Raw genomic sequence first — 20,653 nt, forward strand, 5'->3', positions numbered from 1 at the left:
TAGATTTGTGAGCAGCTTGGCAAAGAATGTTATTCTGTGTTTCTGTTATCATTCAACTAAATGCAGTTGCAAATGTTCTCATCTCTTTCCTCATTATTTGCAAAAGATTTATTTTCTCATGAAATTTTAAAGCTAGTGACAAAATCAGGACCAACAAAACTGAATTTTCATTCAGTATCATCCGTTCATTCATTGGTTTTCTTTCACAGTATTCAATTCAACACTTTATCCTCACCTGCAACATGTTATATGTTCTAGCCCTATTCATTTCTGTTAATTTATGATCCTTTTACTGTTCTTTTTGGCTCAGTTATTTCAGTTTGGCTTTTTTCAAGCAGACAGCTTGCCTCTGTCTCCAAATCCCATTTTAAATCCCATTATTTCATAAGTCCTTCTTAAAACATTCTCTACCCCATCTTAAGTTTCTCATCATCTTTGTCTTGATTGTACTACTTCTTTATTGCTGGGTTTAGGCATTTATGCCCTATAAAGCAGAATGTATATTTAAATCATGTTTGGATTATGTTGATGTTAAATTTTGCATTTTATTGACATTCTAAATACATTCTTTTGGCAGAGTATGAAGACTAAAGAAATTACACTCTTGGTTCATAATGTTTGAAATGCTGTTCAAATAATAAGCACAAGTTTTATAGTTACAAAATAAAATTAACAGAAAGAAATATATGAAAATTATACTAGTTTATAATTTCAAACACAGTCCATAAAAGCACTGAGTGTAGTTTTGAATGAAGTTGCATGTGGTTCTTACGTGAGACTAAACAAGACGATGACAGGACCTTATTGTCTTTGTCAATAGCAAATATTCTTTCTGCCAGATGTGGTGGTTAGCTTTTCTCATTATTTTGCCAGACCAACACATTGCCATTCTGGCAAGAGTGCAATACTGTTATCAAATAGAAAAGGAGAAATGAAGTAAAAACAGTGCTAAAAGCCCTTCAGTCAAAGAGAGATATATAAATATGAAGTGGCTGACAATGACTCTCTTCAACTGTAAGTTGATATCTTTGATACTTTTGTGACATTTAAATAAATATAAATATTTCTATTACTAATAAATATTTTTATACCCAGTTCATATGAGATGCCTTGTTCAAATATGAAGAAAATATAAAGGAAAAAAGCAACTGCAACTAAAATCCCTTACCATCTAAATTTTGAAATAGTGCAAGCAACTATTATATACAGAAGCAAAGAAGTGAGTGGAGATTACCATAAAGTCATAATATCATCTAGCTACCCAGTCTGAAAAACAAAATAAGAAATAACTCTAGGTAGAAAAGATCGATAACTAAATTCAGGAGTGAGAAACTGCTTGCATTCAAAACTTGAGCTCATTTTGACTATAGCAGTGATTTAATACTCCAGTGATTTACCACATGCTGTTTACGAATTGTATGAAGCACCAACAACCTTAACTCCGAGAGTCTCAAGTGGAAAAGGAATGCATGTCTGGATACAAATGTGTCATGCAGTGATGTTACTGCATAGGAAATCTGTCATGTGAATGTGGGGGATAAGAAGTGGTGTTTCTAAGCAACCTTACACAGCTGAGCTGCTAAAAATGGCTGGATTTTAGCAGAACATCTTGGTAGTCACTGAATAAGAGGGGTTGGGGGTTAGAGCAGTACACAACACGTACTGAAGACAAAGCCACAGCTGGGAATGAGTATCACTTGGCACAGCTGAAATGGACATACAGATACCTTTGCATTTTCTCATTCTTGGAATGAGCCAGGAAAATCTCCAGTGTAAATTAAGCCAACAAAGTATCCAATTTCTTCAGATGTACGCTACTTCTTCCAGAATAACCTCTCTCATACTGGCAGGCAGGAACAAGGAGAATGAGTGGTGTGGTTCCAACTACCAATGCAGTCATCAGCTCATCTAGGAGTGCTCCAAAATACAGCAAAGTTCTTTGAGAAACACTTGGTACCTGTTGTTGGAACAGTGCAAAGCAACACTAACACAGGCTGAGAGCTAGCTTTTCTGGAGGAGTATGCAGGGGAAATAGAATTAAAAATAACTCAGAAAAAGCTTGAGCTTTGTATTGTACATTTTATAAATGAATGTTCAGTTAAATTCATGTAACTAAATTAAAAGCAAGCTGATAGTTTTCTAACAGCTATGCATGAATGCCTCAAGAACTAGAGCTTTTAATCACTAAGTCCTTACAGCATTGAAAGGAGGAGGGAATACTCACTTTAAAAAACAACCAACCAACCACAAACAACTCCCAAACAATTTTTTTTCTCCAAATCGCTAATAACTATTTTTCTGTTCTTTCTCAGATCTGTAGCTGTCAGATCCTATATTACAGAAGGAATAATCTAGGTTTTTGGAATGACTGCCCAAAATATAATCTTCAAATAAACCAAAAAATAAAAGCAGACAGTACCTCTCATTGAGAATGCCTTGTGGAAGAACCAGCTGAAGCTTCATGTGGTAGCAATGCCTATATAGCCTTTTCTGGAGTAATGATTATGCTACTCATGACTTGATTGAAAAACATAAAAGCAAATTAAAGTGATAAGTTTCAGCTATTTTCACCTATATTAAGACATCAGGAGTATGTTTTGGGCCACTCATTTTTGGATGCAACAGCATAGCTTCTAATGAGTGAAGACCTGTGCTTTATAGAATATTCTCAATTTGCAGAAATTGCTGTCATGACTAGTGTCTGGTTTAATAAGGATTGTCTTTTACTGCTGGAATGTTCTCAAGCGTGATACAGGTTTTCACTGCTCACTGTGTTCATTTATGCTTGCCTTTCAATTTCTCAACTTTGCCAGAGAGGCTGTCAATATAATGCCACTTGTTTCCAGAGATCAGACAAGCTTTATCTTCAAGAATTGGATTTTTAATTGGAATCCTACCATTCGGCTTATTTCAAGTGCATTCAGGCCAAAAGGGAATATTGAAACACTGGCATCAGTGAATCTCATCAGAGTTCCAGAAGAAAAGAGCATCCAATTATTTTCTTGTGAAAACAAGGCTTTCAAGACAACCATAGCTAGTCTGAGGAATATTTAGACTAGTGAGAGAAAAAGTTAAAACATACAGTCTGACAACTGTAGAGTGAATACACTCCTGAACAAGTGCTTATAGAATTGATAACTTTAAAATTTGGGAAACATGAAAATCAGGTAAAATTCAAGTAAAACCTTAAAAATACACTTAGCCTCCTCTAATATTTGGGGACGGGGGCAGAAATATATTTCACATCTACAAAACATTGAAACGCATTTTTATGCCTCAAAGGAAGTTACCAGTTCCTAACTGAGGCATTTCCATGTCCTTCCAGTGTCAGACTGCGTTTAGTTATGCAATTGGGTAAATGCAATGGCACATGCAAAGGGGAGATTGCCTTTTTTTTTTTTCCTCCCCAAGTGTGTCAAAAACCTAGGAAAAGTAGATGTAAAACAGACTGAAAGATAAAAAAAGGTTTTGTGTTCAGCAGTGACAAGCAATCTATTGAATTAAGAAAATCGCATAACCCAATCTTTGCTGCAAGTGCAGAATGTTTTATAATTAGAAAATGTGACAGCTCACTTGAAAAGCAACAAGCAAAACCAAAATGAAGTGGAGGAAAAAACCCTCAAAGAGACTTACTTTCATTCTAACGAGAGGAAACAAGCTCTTGATTAAAAGTTGTTGCCATGTAGTGACAACTCTTCTTACAGCTCGCTGTCATTTCCCACCCAGAGCCCATATGAATCTAGGCTTTAGGGGAGCAGGAGGAAAGCTTTAAGTGAACAGATGAAAAACAGACTCCATTGTCACTAAGACTATAACAACATTTCTGGCCTGACTGATTATCATAGCTTGAAACTTATATATTCAAGAGAAATAATGAAAAGGCCCTGAAAGGCTTTTCAATGCGAAGCGGAACACAAATATTTCTAAAACTGATGGGCAACAGCAAATTGAAAGCCTCATTTAACTAAAGCTCTGTGGATTAAACCAAAGACCATTTTCCTCCATTTCCTATGTTTCATATCAGCTGTCACTGTGTTTTTACTCCATTTTCTCTACATCAAAGATTTAATCCAAGTAATTTATTTAACCTTTCAGACACAGTACTGCACGGATTGACATTACAATATGACAAAGAGCAAACTGCACATCTCCATTAACAGGAGAAATTTTCATTGGGACTTCTAAAGCTACCTTTCAAAATCAGATAAACATTATTAAATTATTTAAGGGGTCAGATCTAGAATGTACTATGTTAATCACATGCTTTCTCTTTACTTGAGAACATAAGAAACTTCTGGTATAACAGCAGTTTTATTCATGTATGCTGTGCAGCATTAATTGTTACAGGTCTTAGTAAAACGACCAAAAGTATCCAGAAGCCATTTGGTCTTTTAATGCTGAACACTACTGTGGTTTCCATTTCTTTTTTGCTGATAGGCAGCAGTATCAGTTTGAATTACAGATTCTGGTTCTACAGGAAAACTGATTAAAACAGAAGTACGTGACAGAAAAGAAAATGGACTCTAGGAAACTCAGAGAATGATTGTGAAACTCTGTTCCCTCAACATTTGTTTTTGTTAAAGAGCGCAGAAAGGTGGACTCCAATCTAGTTTAAGGATATCTGCAAAAAGAGATAATGAATAAGCATCCAAAGACATGAAAGAGCTGGAGAGGCAGGCCTAGCTACAGAGAAAAGATGTTTAATAGAAATGTACTGAAGTCAATGAACAATCTGTTCAATTCAAGTTGCCATGGGAACTATCCTATTAAATGCTTAAAAAGAAAAATTAGTTCTAGAAACGAAGTACTACAGTTTGCCTGTCACAAAGTGCTCCCTTAATAAGCTCAAACCAAGTGTATTTTGGTGCTTGTATATCATTTTGTAAGCATGAAGAATTATTTTTCTCTTCAAAATCACCATTGTACGCTGTAGTAAAGGCATGTGAAAGAAAGCCTACTGCTCTTTTTTCCTCCATGCAAACCATGGCAAAATGGGCAAGAAAAAATTGCTGTAGACTCAATCTGCACTTTTTCTTTGGAATGCCAGAAACAGTTTGCTCCTCCTTTCACAGACATTATTTGGAGTTACTTTCTGGTGATACTATATTGGGGGGGCTGAACTGCTAAGAATAGTTGAAGTCTTTGCATCTCCATTTCTTTTCCGATTTTGAACCAAAAGTTACTGCCTGCAGCTCTGGTGGGCAGTACAGGGCATGAGGACTCTGTTACAAGGATGGTGAGCTCATGTGAGTTACTGGAGATTTAAACAACAGTGACAGCATCATTTTTCAAGATGTGCTGCATTTATGCTCCACTGAATACTTTTGCAGTAACTTAGGAAGCTCTCCTCTGTGGCTTGTGGAAGGTGTCTGTAGAAAAAAGCATTACAATTTACAGTATCTCACCCTCATTTTTCTAGGCAATAGCACTAGGAGAGTGTACCTCCTTTCCTCACACCAGCTTGCCCCCCCGCTGGCAAACTGAGGCCTTATCCTTTCATGCACAAAATATAACTTTACATCTAAGTTTGAGTTCTGCATTTTACATGTCTACCTTTACAGCCCACAGAACCTGCATAGTTCTTGGGGAATATCAGGCATCCCACACAGTTGATGCAAATAGGATCCACATCAGAACATTTCATATTGTACCTAAAGCTGATAAAGAAATGCAAAGGTGTATTTTAAATCCCCTCCTTCCCACTTTCTAGATTTAGACACCTTACTCAGGCCTGTGGATGGGTTCTGTTCACATGGCCCAGCATCCCTAAAGACAGCTACCAAAGCCCGCCCTTAAAAATATTTGTAGCAACAATTCCTGTATTTTAAAGCTGAAGAAGAAACAGCTTTTTATAAAACATATTAATATTTCTTAATCACTGTCAAAGTACATAGTATACATTTTTACATTTACATATTAAACTGCAGTGATTTCAAGGATTGCTGTTTTACGATATGGGATACAAAACTGCTCTTTAAATAACTTACTTGTATTGAAGCAGAAGAGTGGCTTCTCCGGGTATATTAGAAACACTTAAAAAAACCCCCTCTATGTATTTTCAGGAAGCCATATGTTTCCTATTTGGTGTCTTTTTACTCCTTATGTATCCCATGATTGTGCAGTCAACTTTAGTCAATTTGGGCTTAAATACTAGTCATAAGGAGTGAGAAGTGGCCTAGTTTTAGAATTCCTTCACAGTAGTATCTCAGATCAGTGGACTTTTTCTTCCCATAGTTAAATTCCTTCTTAACAGAGAAGTTCTTTATGAATACTGTAGAAGTTCCTTATTGAAAGTTATAAAACTACCTAATAAAACATAAATAGGTGTTTTAGTAAACCTAGAATATGCTTGGTCAAATGTTAAGCAGAGAAGGTCTTTGAGAGGTAAAATTTGAGCACAGCTGTCAACTTTTATCTTAATAGCAGCAAATCATAGGATCTGAGGCCACACACTGGTCTTAATTTTACAACACCCTATTGTCCTTCTCGGTGCCAGGATCTTTTTTTCTTCTTGGAAATTGAATTGAGACTGGCCTGCAGAAAACCCTTTTTCATCTACAGTTAAAAAACCAAACCAAAACAAAACAAAAAACCACTACAAACAAAAAACCCCAGAAAAACCCAAACACTGAATTCCAGCTCTCAGGAGGCAATGTAACGGTTCAGGGCAGAGACACTCTCATGTAGTGCCAATGGTGTATGATTTGAGGGATCCATTCATTAGGATTGTTGTTAGCAGTCTAAGAAAAGGAGCTAAGCAGCACCAAGTTTGCAGTTCAAATGCACTGGAAGGTCCCCTGCTGCACTTCTCTGCTGCAGTTGCTTGGTGTAACAAAAAGCCCCTGTGAGAATTTATAGCAAGCAGCATAAATACTCCACATAGAGAAGAATCATTTAAGAAGTGATGGCAATTTACATAAAGAAGAATGCTACAGGAAAAATAATGATAACTTCTGTGAAGAATTTTGTAGGCACTGGGAACTTTCTATAAATATACTGTAAAGTAACTGAATACCATATGTGACAGAAGTATTTTAAAATGAGCGATAGATAATAGCTATGCACAGATAATATGGGTGTTAACTGTCTCAAGTGTCTTCAAAACACAAAGATATTTAAAAATCAAGCCCTAGTTTTTCTTCAAGTTAGATATAATGCTGTCCCCTCTAGTTCAGCCTTTTAAACCTAATATAAAAATTGCAAATGAAGTGTTTTGTTTACCAGAACACTGTTATGCTGCCCTGGTCAGGCAAAATGCTACTGCCCTGCTGGAAGGAGTGTTCTTATTGCATACCTTGGTTGGTAAGTTTGCCCTTAAAAGTTAATTTCTTGGAAATTTTTTCCTGTTTTCCAGTGTCTGGAAATCAATATGAAACTAAATAAATTTTGCTTTCATTTTCATGCTGAATAATCACATGTATTTTTTGTCATTAAAATAACCTACAGAAGTTAACAAAAACCCAATCCCCACACACTAGAGCAAACAGATGTGATTTTTTTTCCCTCTAAACTACTGATAGGTATCCTTCTTTATGCTATCAAAGAACGAGAATGAAAAATCTGAAAAAGTCTTGCATATCTTTAAAAGCCAGATAACTCAGTCTTGGTTTACAAGTGTTAAAAACAAGTTAATCTCTACCTCTGTATAGGTATAAATTTGTTTTATTTTCAGAACTGATGATAAGGTTTATTTTAAGAGAGTAATGGCATAGAGATTCTTTTCTTTGCTAGAAACCCAAAAGGAAAAGAGAATCATAGCAGCCTAATAATCTTTCAGCATTTTGTAGATGCTATTGCAAACACTGGTTTGTTTTTTTTTTTTTGCACTTTCTTCTTGTATGCACTCCAAACAAACAAAAATCACCTCAAGTAATATTAGCACTGTTCTCTCATCTTAATTACTGTTAGTCCCTTTTGATACAAATAACTCCACTCTGCTGAGCAGTATGAGCTGTGTAAGGTATGCCTTTCAGGGGAAAAAAAAGCCTTGCAGTCTGAATGCATTCATACTGTATCTTATTTACACATATTCATTAGTTCTGGGCCAGAGGACAGCAGAACACAGTCACTCCTGCTTTCCAGAGGCATACTTTAACACTCAGCTTGCAGAAAGCAGCTCAGCCTCAAAGTGATTTGAATCATAAATCAAATTTAATGGCAAGCAAGTGGATGGCTCATAAAATCCATTCCCAGGGACTGTTGCCCATACATGAAACCTGCAGCTAACCCAGCATATCTCATAAAAACCAAACATTCACTCTTACAGGAAGAAAACAGGAATTTAGAAGACAAATTCCACAGCTGAGCTCTGACTAGCCCCAATTTCTTCCAGTGCTTAACTTTGCCTAGCTAAAGCTTGCTCAAGGTCTTTACATTTTGCAGTGTATGTAAGGGCACCACGCAGTGATCACTACATTTTTAGAAATAGAGTCTGCATACATCTAATCTGAAAGACCATCCACTGTGATTAGGTATATGCCTATTAAATCCACTTCCAAACACATGTCAAACTCTAAAACCACACAGATTGTGACAGACTGGACTGTGCTGAAGCAAACAAATTGTATATCCAGACAGTGCTCAACAGACATCTCGTACTGCTTTCTGATTCCCTAAACTATTCTTAATCAGTGAGAGAATTTATTTGAGAGCTAAAGTTGATTTTAAGGGTACTAGATGTAGAAGCATCATCTGCAAACATTTGAGATTTCATTTAATATTACTTTATTAAGGACTAAGAATTCAAAGTAAATATACTACAGGTGAAAGTGGAAATCTAAGTCCTAAACCTAGTTCTGCTCCCATATGTAACTATGTTTACATTGACAAGTCACCTGTATCTCTGCTAAAATGGAAATAACATCCTTGCCTCTATTCCCAAAGGAAATACAGGGACGATTTATGGAGGACTGTAGTGTTCTTTGAAGAAATAAAATGCTACAGGAGTACAAGTGTTTTGAATACCTCACAGCAGCAAAGGGAGAAACATAAAACTACAGTGTGCTGAGAAATTGATGGTTATATACCTACATTCCCATTAAAGGGATGCTGATGGGATCACCATGATAAAACTACATAGTCAGTTCTTGCCTGTACTTTCTACTGAATACATTATGTCATTCTGTATTAAAGTTCTTTGTTTATGCAGCTTTTTTTTTTTCCTGCTTACACATTAAGCTCAATTCTCAACAAATATTTTTAGGCAGAGAAACATGGAGAAACATGTAGTTTTTATTTGTTTAAATGATTTGTACCTGACATGTTCCTTTGAATGTTTACATTCTCAAATGCAATCTTGAAAATTGAGCATAATTTTAGGCAACAATCACATTGTATTTTAAATTCAGTCTCGCTCCACTGCCTCTTTTCTCCTTAATCCATGATTATTTATCCTGTTCAGTAAATTTATAGGAGGAACTTGTTCTGTCTGTTAGAAATTGGAATAAAATGTATCAGGCACTTTTCACCACTATTTTCAAGAAGCATTCAAGCAACAAAAAGGCGATGAGAGAACTTTTTTTCTTTTCCATGCTATGAAAAAGGAAAAAAAAAAAAAGGACTGGAGCAGATGTTATTAATGGGTAACAGAAAAACTCATTTCATCAGGTAACAAACATTCACAACAGTTGTCACTAAATCCTAATGAAGAAAGTGTCCCATCATTAGATGAAAAAAATTAAATATAATTTATTGCTTTCTTTAAAGTGATATGACTTAAGAGTCCTAATTCATTAGTAACAAAACTCAAAGATCTGGAGAATTCTGTATGATTTCCATATAATTTGCTGTGACTTACTGTCAGGGTTTTTTTTATTATGGAAATTACTTCACAACCTAGCAATGACAGGCAATAACTCAAACTCATTAACCTGTGAAGTACCTACTACTACTAGTCAGATATTTACTAATAATGAGTTAAATGACAAGAAGTCAGAATACAGTCAGAAGCGTGCATTTTCCAGCTCCAAAGGCAAGTGTCAGATAAGAGATTCCTTACAGGTAGCAAACTTCTCTATTTAGCAATCATTTTAATGTACTGTTGATATTATTTAAGTAGTTATACGGTCAGCTATGCCCCACTAATTGATATGTTTCCAGACAATATTTGTAGATATAACCTGTCTCTAAAGGCATCTGAAATTATAGACTACCCACCTTTCTTCAGAGCTTATTCCATATAAGATTATACTCTTCCTCACCTTGCTTTCAACTAAATGGAAACAGCTATACTGAGAATACAGAAACTGTTCTGCTGCGAGATCACTGTATTCCTGATGGCAATGTGGTATAAAATACTATTAGCAATCTAGTAATTGGTGGGACTTTTCCTTAATGCGATCACTTGGTAAATCCAACAGTTATTTTCCAGAGCACTTCGGTAACCAGGCAGAACAGTGCTTTCAGGCCCATATAGGTTAACCTATTTGCAGTTTAGAGACCTGCTTGCTAGAAAGACACAATCAGAAACAGGTGTTGTCAAATGTAAATATGAGGGGACTAGCATTAACCAGGATGCCAGTCTCTACCACTCTCTACAAGGGACTGCAAACCAAACAGCACATCTAGCTCCTCATCCAGATCAGCAGAAAAACTGGTTCTACTTTTGAGGAGACTGGGAGAAAAGGGGTGAAAAGAAATGGTTCTAAGTCACATTTAAGTATAGAATAGTGAAACTGTGTAGGAACACCTTGTCATGAAAGCAAAATTAATTGTAGCCCAACTGTTCTAATTTGTTCCTCCTGACTTTTCTTACAGCTCCCCTAGAGACCAGGCTTTCAGAACCTCTTTCCACCCCAGCTGGGTGCTGTTCAATTCTGTCTGAAAAAAACATTTTTATGGAATAACTTATTCTCTGAAATGTGGGGAACCTTATTTTGTCATGGAAGTTCAGCAGGGCTGGTGGTCCCACTCACATCAAGCTGTATACTGAGTTGTCTTACAGAATTATGAAACAGATGCCCTTTGAAAAAAAAAGTGTAGAGAAAAAAACCCAATTCTTTTGAAAACAATATTTCTGCACCTGAAAAATGAGCAGTTACAGATATAAACAGAATTCATTATTTTGATATTCTGGGTTCTGATCAATGTCACTGTCACATTTCCTGTTTACCTGCTTTTGAGTTGTAATTAGAATTCACTTTAATGGCTTTTCATAGCACTTGTTCCTTATGTGAACATGGCTTGTTGGTTAGTTAACCTGTTGTTCTATTAAAGCAGATATGGTTGGTCAAATAAAAGCAGTTGATAGCTTATTTAGCTTCAGTTCTGCCTCTAGTTTTTATATATTTCAGCTCTAAAAAGTTAGAGCTGTAACTGACCTTTATTATCACCTGCTGCTCTTAGCAGCCCCCCAGGGTTATGGAGGCAGTTTCGTTCTGCAATTATAGGGGGGAATAAAGCAGTAGCTGAAAGAAGTAATGCCTCTTTCATTTGACTGTAAACTAGAGACTGTAATCTTGATTTTTTAAAGCAACTACTCTAAACTTTGTGTCTAAAACAATTTTGATCCATAAACCTTCAAAGGCATGGTAAGAAGCTGAATCTAAACCCAGATCTTTTGTACATAATACATCCTTTGCAGGGTCAAATATTTTATTGTATTATTACAAAGAAAGAGCATGTAGGGTTAATACTGTTGCTTGAATGGTAGGAAAGAGATTAATCTCTTATTTGAAAATGTTTTTTTTTCTTTCCCTCTGAAATACTCTCCTGCAAACTTGCAGTGGATCCAGTTGCTTTTTTAATTTTGCCCCCCTTCCCACTTTTTTTTTTTTTAAGATGGCATTTCTCTTGCTGCAGTGTAATAGGCTGAGAATTACTGTGACTCAAAAGATGAAAGTGTTCTATGTATCGAGTGTAATGGTACTTCAGCCTAATGAAGAGTACTTCTGTTTCACTGATAATGGGAACACAAGGAGAAACCTGCAAGAGCCTTGCAAATTACAGGGGCCAGCAGTTTACCCATTCTATTCACCATGCTGTTCATTTCACTTCATCTGTTCATGCAGCTATACAAATTTCTAACAGTGGCTATTTTTGACAGCACACTGAAGCAGAACTGTAAGAAACTACAGCTTGGTAACCCTATCCTATTTTGAAAGGACTAGCATAACGTATTCCGTGCTGATATTACACACTGATGATGTAATACGAGCATGTTATTGTCAGTGCTATTGTTGATATTTTATAGACTAGATTAAAGAACTGATGGTGTGAGTATATTGACACTACAGAACCTTGACTATGTCCAGCATATATATAATTCTAATTTATAAGAACAACAAAGAATTCCCATCTGACACTCTTGCTGGCCAGTATTTGTAATACCTTGTTGGTTGTACCACACAGTATGTGACAAAATAATTCTAAGTGGCCAAGTATCAGGAAAAAAAACCATGCCACATTCTCCATTTCTCTGGTATAATCCCTCTTTGTAGTTCAGCAGCCTTTGTAACAACTTGGAGCTTGTGTTGCATTCCGAAGGTAAACACAATCAGGTTGTTTTAGACCAAAGACTAATTTCACCTTTATATTGTAGCTCACTTCTAAAACTTACTCCAATATTGCCTTTCCACTACTAACAGCTTATCATACCATATTTACTTTGGAAGTAATTCAGCATGCACACTAGTTGCTTATATACTGTGCTAGAACTGTGCAGTTGGACACTAAAAAAGCTGTTCCTCACAAAAACAGTATGGGTCAGTTAATCATCTCAAGTTATCTTGGGTTCTCCATGCTCGTGTTCTACCAACTGAAACAGTACTAACAGCATTTCTGTGACATTGTTAACCATATCTCAACTTAGATTAAAACTGAGATGTTAGAATACGGAGAAGATAAAGATAAACAGATAAGAAGAAATGCAAAGTACGCAGAATATCCATTTCAATTTGTCAATTGCTTAATTAACAGGAGGAGGATCAGTCAAGTTTTTCTGGTTATGACACCACAGGAGGTGAGTTTCTTTTTCAGTGTCATTTGCAATTTAATTTTGAAACTTTTGATTTCCCCTTGTATTTAAATAGTTACTTAGAAAATAAAGTGAATTCAGATTATTTATATTGTGAAAGTTATGTCTCAAAAGGATTTTATTACATGAATTCTCTTTGAATGCAAATTAAAGCTTGTAAAAGATATTTCTACACTCTTTAGGCCAGTGGATCCAAAATTATGAGAAAATATTACTGTTAATCAGCATCAGCTCTCATAAATGTTTTCAGAAATTGGCAGTTATGAAAAGCTTGCTGGAAAGTATGAGCTGCTAAGAATCCAAGAGGAATGAAGGGATTAGCCAAAGCCATTTATGGCTAATGATATTATGTAATGAGGTGTACATGCCACATAATAAAAAACAAAATTGTATGTGGTAAATTAATGTGACTTGTAAGTGATTGAGTCAAAGACATAATAAAATTCCAGCAGGCTCAGATGGGGCATGATCGCCTTCTGTGCTGGTATAATCAGGCTAATGACTGGGACTCAGACTAGAAGGAACTGCTTTTTCAAAAATACAATTTTGGTAAAAGGCAAAGCTGTAGTACATACAGTAGTTTGGTGCTAAAAGGACAGTAATACCTGGATTTCAGTTAAGATTATTATTTGGCTGAATTTGAAGCTCAGGGGTATTTAAGACTACATCTCAGATGTAGCATACCAAACATAAAATCTGAATGGGTTGTGGACAAAATTCTATAGCAATTATAATGTAATACCATATTCAGAGAAAAATGCAATGGCTCAGGAGGCACATTATTACATCAAGATGCATCTGCTTCCCCGCCCCTGCCTCTTTTAAAGAGCTTATGTGTATGTGCAAGGTCTAATTTTCAGGTAAAATATTTTTATCATATCTGCAGCAAGAACTACAAAACTGGGAGATAAATAGGCTTGTAGATAATAGCTCCTTTTGGAATGCAGAGCATTATAGCAGAATGTAAATCTAGTGAAATCAGATCACCTTGCGTGAGTGTTACACAATTCGGTGTGGAAAGTAGTTAAGATTAAAATTAGTAGCTCTTGCCAACTAAAGAATTTTTATTTTCATTTCAGACTTTTCAGAAGATCTGAAGAAATCGGACATAATTTTTGTTGTCGGTAAGTAGGATTCCTAATTTAACTGCTACATTTGAAAATCCCTATGTTAGTAAGTTTTGATTATAAGTATATGATTTATTTTAAAGTTTAGCAGAACAGTTTAGTTAAGAGTATTTACACTACAATGGTGGTTTAGTCTTTTGAAAGGGAGTTAGGATTTAATATTGTCTTATTAACCTGCGTCTGAGCATGCTAACAACAGTTGTGTAAAGCTCAGAGCAGAAGGTATGTTTAAGTGTGAACATACTCAAAATAACCTTAGTTCTTGTGCAGTTACTGTATTGTGCGATCTCCTACAGCAAAGCTGCCTCACCAGCATTAGTTAAAGTGTTACTAGATTGAATTTATAACTCAGAACTTCAAGGTTTAGGTGAAAAAAATCAGGTCTCTTCACCTCTTCATTTGTGAAACAACTTTTGTAAATACAGGTTTCAATTCTGCATGGGCTCAACATGCTGTTAAAAAGTCAGTGGGCTAGTCACCATGCATGATGCTTAGCATGCACTGAGGCTTTGCAGGTTCAAGGTTTACTTTATATTTGCTTTCTGGAAGTCCACAGAGGAAAAGCACCATGTTAATGCCCATTATTATATAAATGTGACCAATGTAATTAGCTTAAACTTCGAACAGCCTTTTAAAACAAATTATAATCAGAAGATTTACAAGTTTCAGCTTAAAGCTTGGTACTAATTACTTGGAAAGAATAATTGCTTTTATATCAAGCAGAGCTTTTCAGAACCGCTTTACAATACAGAGCAGGAACAACACATTTCTAAGGACCTAAGGATAGATTTCCAAACACGGGTAATTTTACATGCAACTCAGTCACTTTGTGCATTCTTTTTCCTAAGGAAAAAGAAAGTGACTTCTGAAATTAGTCATAAATAATGGAAGTTTCATTCAGAATTCAGGAGGCATCAAAAAACATTCCAATACCAGCAGGTTGAGGGAGGTGTTCCTTCCTTCCTATTCAGCATTGGCCATCTTCCTGCTGTTCACAACAGTGACAAATTTTCATTCTCTCTACCTCAAATATCTTACTGGAAAATTATGTTTGGGTTTGTATAAACACAGATTTAAAAAAAAAAGTGAAGATGCTCAAAGAATTTTGCCTCTGAAATTGTCCATAGTAAGGCATATTTTTCATTTACCTCTGGATTGCTTTTTCTTTTTCAAAGAGTGGGTTTTAGTTTTCATTATAATTTTTATAGGCCATCTACGAGCTGTCTTCCAGCTTAAAACTGAAAAAATGGAAAACACAACTTTTCCCTGCTCTTAAATCCATCTCGGGCTTTCTAGTAAATGGTTTCCAGAATAGAGGAAAATTCTGCTTTATCAAAAGTCAAAGTTTTCTTTGTTGAAAATATTACAATGAAAAGTTTGACTAAGTCCAAACATGGGTTACTTTTCAACAAATTATGGAGAATGATTTATACTTTTTCCCAAGTACCCCCATCCCCACCTCTATCCTCCTACCCCTGAAAAAGCTTCTTGAAGTCTGATGTGAAGAGCAAGAGTATATTTTTTCTGGTTTTGGGTTTTTTTTTTTTTTTGTGACCAACGTGAAATCTTCATGGTTGCTCATTTGGCTGCAAAACCGTGATTTTATTCCATCCAAATGGTATTTCCCAGAGACAGATTTCTTGCTGGTGCTAGGTTGGAGTGGCCACAAGCTCTTTTTCCTTATGGCCTTTTCAGGCAGGTAGGTAAATCTGCTTGAATCACTTGCTGACCCACATGCACTCCAGGTTTAACATTATACACACTAGCCAAATGCATACCATTTGCCTAGGCAGTGAAGTTGTCTTCCATGTCAGTCAAGAGCTGAAGCCTGATCACTGCGAGTTGTACAAGGATGAAAGAAAACTTTGAAGAAGCCTCAGAGGAGCAGAACAAAACTGGGAGGGAGAGGGTGGGGGGAGAAAAGAGGAAAAAAAAAGCACCACATATTCTCAGGGGCTAAGTACTCCATTGCAGTGGACAACACTAGAAATGTTCAGTCCATGATACCTTGACTAGAAAGAAAGCAGGGAAGATGGGTTGGAACATGCTGCTGTAGATACTTGAATGGGAAAAATTCTCGGTCTCAGGTGTCATTAGAAAAGTTTACTCATTACATAGATGTATTCATGAGGAAATAATAAGATGCTTATAAAGGTGTTTTAAAACTAGAGTTCTAAAGACATGCATTTGAAGTAGTTTACAAACTAATTGAAATAAATACACCATCTGCCATAGCTGACAAGATACTGTTTATAAGACAAAAGGGAAAAAGCAGACAATTCCCTCCCCCACTAATTTCCCTTGAAAACTGTCCAAAAAGGCAAAGAAAAAAACCTCTAATTAGCAAAGATTTACATTAGAGCTAATGTAGGAATTAACTGTAATAACAGTCAACTCAAATTAATTAAGCAACAACGTCAATGTTTTATCCAGACAGCAAGCAGAGACATAGAACCAGCAAGTCAAAAATATGGGAGTTAATAGCAGGGTAACAAAAGAGGCAAAAAACAAGTTAACTTTGGCCTGTAAAATTCAAGAGAAAAATAAAAAATTAACAGGTGCAAAGATAAATTTGGGGCATGCTCTAATATTCAAAACTTATGTAATTACTGCCAGTCACTAAAAAAAAAAACCAAACACCAAAACTAAACCCACAAACAAACACCCCCCCCAACGAAAAAAACTTTTTTCATCAGAGCAACATGAAAAGTAAAATCTGAACCAGAATGAATAACGTAGGTTTTTATCATTCTTAACTAATATGATAATCTATATCACATCCAGAAAATTGTCATAGAAAACAAAGTTACTGGGACCATTACTCCTCCCTATCCTGTACAGGAGTTTCATAAAACATAGCCACATTTGGCTTTGATTGAGGCTGAAACCAAAGTAGTAAGTTTTCAGGAATCTTTCTGCAGTTTGTATCAGAGACAAACTCCCCACTTACTCTTAAATGTGGTGTTTAAAACTTAGTCAATGTAACCAATTTCCTCTGCAGAATCCTTGTCATATTCTTCCTGGTGAGCCAAAGCTGACAATGGTTTAAGCTCAATGTAAGTAAGACCAGCTTTTCAGCAGACACTCTGAAGATACTATCATGACCTACACTTAGAGGTAAAACATTATCAGCTGCAGACAGTAGCTTGTTGTGCACACAAAACCAACCAACCAAAAATATCACAAAATCCAAAATTCTTTATTTGTCCTAGGCATGTCAGACCTTCAACAACTTTGAATTTCGCCCTGCTTTGAGTAGAGGGTTTTTCCTGATTACCTAAATTATGCTACAGTAATTTTATTGCAGCTCCTTCTACAATCAGATAGGCATAGGATGAGCAGTGCTGATAATTTAAACCCCAGTCAGTCCAAGCACTAACTGTACAAGCTGATGAAGGCTGGTTTCTCTGACTTTCTGTGAAATGAAATCCATGTTTTCTTTAAGAGGGATGAAAACTTGGTGATGTGCCAGGTCATCACATCACTCTGCCAACATGTGCTCCAGGTTGTTTTCTGATTAAAATAATCTTTCACAAAAATAAAAAATAAAAAAATGGTGTGGTTTTGGTTGTTGCTGGTTTTAAGTAACAGCATTGTTCCTATATGGTTTCACTCAGACTAAAATCACACGTGAACAACAGATGACATGCTATTGAGAGGCCTTCACGTGCCATATTCTGAAACTAAGGCTTATTTTTATTTGTATAAATAATCCAAGTAGCATTGATAGAATTGCCAAACTGATCAAGTCCTCCAAAATGATAGCTTGAATGTAAGGATAGCTTGACTGGGGTTATTTTGATTTCACTTCTGAGGCTCTATTGTGCAGCTAGGTTTCCCCGCAGGCACTTTTCCATGATACAAGGATGATACTCATTATGAAAATAAGGTCTAGAAATTGAAACATTTTAAAATGAATGGTGGGACTCTCTTGTAAATCCTGCTGCTGGCATTTTATGTAAATGTTCATGGTATTTTGGTATATGATAAACTCATAAGATTTGGCAAGCTTAAAATAGAGACATCCCAGTCTGTCTGTATGACACTTCTGCTTTATTAATATTTCTGGCAGCAAAGCTGGTTCATGAACTGCTCATATTGCTTGTTCCTGTCCCTGCTTACTCGGAGCAGCAGTCCCAGCTCCCTCTACCATCATTAATTCATCTGCTTGTGATGTTGTGCTCTAGGCCAGACTGGTACATTTGAATCACATGCCTAGGCCTGCAGTCTTTCATAGTCTTGGGGGGGACTGGGGCATGAGGGAGAGCAGGTGTAAGAGACTTGATTTCTTAAACAGACATCTTTTGCTGATCTAAAGTGTAATACAACAGCATGCTAACAACGAGGAACTGCTGGTAGTTGTACGTTCTCCTACAGGTCACAGCACACTCATAATTCCTCTGGCCATTTTCTAGGCTTTAACTCTTTATCTTCATGTCATATGAAAATTGGAAGACAACATGATTAATCTGAATAGCAAGTTACTGTGACTCAGTCTGTCACTTAACACAATTGTTGTTTTTTTTTTCCAAAATATACATAGGCAGAGTAAAAGATAACAGCATACAGAAAAAACAAAAGCAGGGACATATTTTCCTCCTCCTAACAATTAAGCCATTGGGAAAACTTCACTACCTTTTTCAATGTCTCAGGTTTTTTCTGTTTTAAAAACAGCATAACAAGTTGCAGTGAAGCCTTCTTAACTGAAAATATCTTTGTGATAGCTTTTGTTATATTTTATATTCAGCTGTTGTTCCTTATAAACTTTCTTCAAGTAAATTATTAGATTTCTCTCTCTCTTTTTTTTTTAAATGCATAGATTTAATAAAGAGACCCTCTAAAAGAACAAAATACAATTTTTGCAACACTATAAATTGATAGTAAGCCTCATGACTGCAGGGTTAATTTGCTGTTAAAGCTACTTATGTAGCAGTCCTATCCTGAGCAGGAAGGAAGTACCTAATTAATAAGGAAATGCACTTTCACATTCTTTCCCACCTAAATAGCTCTTTTTCAGTCACATTAAATACTGGCCTTCAGAGAGAGACAAGACATTAACTAATACTTTAACTTCAGGCATGTAAATTAATAGTGGCGTAAACGCTGAGTACGTGTTCAGCCCTCAATGCTGAATTCCCTGGGGGCATTCAGCCTCTTCTCAGATCAGGCCAAGCAAGAACTGCCATCTCATTCGCTGATAAGAAAGCACAAGACTTTGCAAAGTGGGTCATATACATTTGTCAAGCAGTAGGATGCTTTGCTGCTCATCAAATGATACTAAATTAATAGCAGTGGCCATAAAAATTACCATTTCCAGCACATAACTGTTATTTAATTATGTCTTTTCCTCTTTAAAGAGCACAGCATTTTCATCTCAGCTTTGTTGGAACTCATGTTTTGGAGGCACAGTAATTCTCATTATGGTGTATGTCCTGCATATTGTGTCATTCTGACAGTGTTCTCTCTTAAAATACTAACAGGTAAAGGTATTAGAGAAACACATCAACTTTTCTGAATATTTACCTGCTAAACAACCAAAAATTGTCCTTGTATTGTTATTTCTAAAAAGAGATCTGGTTTATTTAGTATATGAAGGGACATTATGAAATTTCTGTTTCAGCTCTATATTCAGAAGAGAAACAGTTATATAAGAAACAGAATAAAATAATCTTTGTAGCTGTTTTTTTTAATACTGTGTATGTACACCAAATAAATAGGATGAAATCACTGCACTGCTAGTATATTCAAGGCCAGGAGACAGAATGTGTAAACAAGCACATGCACACACAAACTTACTAATCTAAAAAGCCAAACCAAACCAGAAATAAAATTAATTGCCACTACAGATATTTAACAGTCTCATTACAGATAATTTGCCTATAATTTCTCTGCATCTATTTCTCTGTAGCCACTCTTGTTTATTCCTTGTTTTCTTTCAATCAGTGTTTTTACAAAAGAAAAATGTTCTTATTAAGGCAATAGAAAAACAACATGCAATCCACATTAGCAAGAAAATGAGACCATGACAAAGATATTTCTAGCTAAAATTGTAGCACAAGTGTGATTCTCACACCATGGGCTGATAATTGTCTTTGTGAAGCTGAAGTAAAAGACTCCAGGTTACAGTAGACAAAACTGTTCCTTTAATGCTACTGCCTTATGACCCAATTTTTACTCTCAGCTACATTACTGCAGCTTCTTTGAAAATGATATGCTTGGAGCAATTATTTCTTAAACTGAATGCAAAAGTTAGAAGGAAGTTGAAGTCAGGAGGAGATGGTGCCAAATACACTCTATTGTGAACACATTATTCCTGTATTTTCTCATGGAGAGATAAACAAGAAGGAAAATCATGTATTTTCTAGCATCTTAAATCCACATAATAGAGCTGTGTAGTCATATTTGCAAGTCCCAACAGTTGATAAATACACAAGTCACATGCTTAAAAAAACTTCATTGAAAAGAGTTTGGGTTTTTTGTTTTGTTTTTTTTGTTGGTTTTTTTTTTAATCTTGGTGTTGCCTCTTTTGATTTTTGAGCACTGTCTCCCTACA

The 20,653-nt window shown here is 35.9% G+C and overlaps 1 protein-coding gene across 1 annotated transcript in view; it reads left to right on the top strand.

The window, feature by feature from the left end:
* AK5 (adenylate kinase 5) overlaps positions 1–20,653 on the top strand; it is a 99,373-nt gene that overhangs the window by 59,323 nt on the left and 19,397 nt on the right. Inside the window, exons 9-10 of the mRNA XM_069789000.1 lie at positions 12,916–12,958; positions 14,053–14,097. Of these exons, the coding sequence (XP_069645101.1) occupies positions 12,916–12,958; positions 14,053–14,097 (88 nt within the window). The remainder of the gene's footprint in view (positions 1–12,915; positions 12,959–14,052; positions 14,098–20,653) is intronic.

This window comes from Haliaeetus albicilla, chromosome 8 (assembly GCF_947461875.1).
Source record: "Haliaeetus albicilla chromosome 8, bHalAlb1.1, whole genome shotgun sequence".
Taxonomy (NCBI): domain Eukaryota; kingdom Metazoa; phylum Chordata; class Aves; order Accipitriformes; family Accipitridae; genus Haliaeetus; species Haliaeetus albicilla.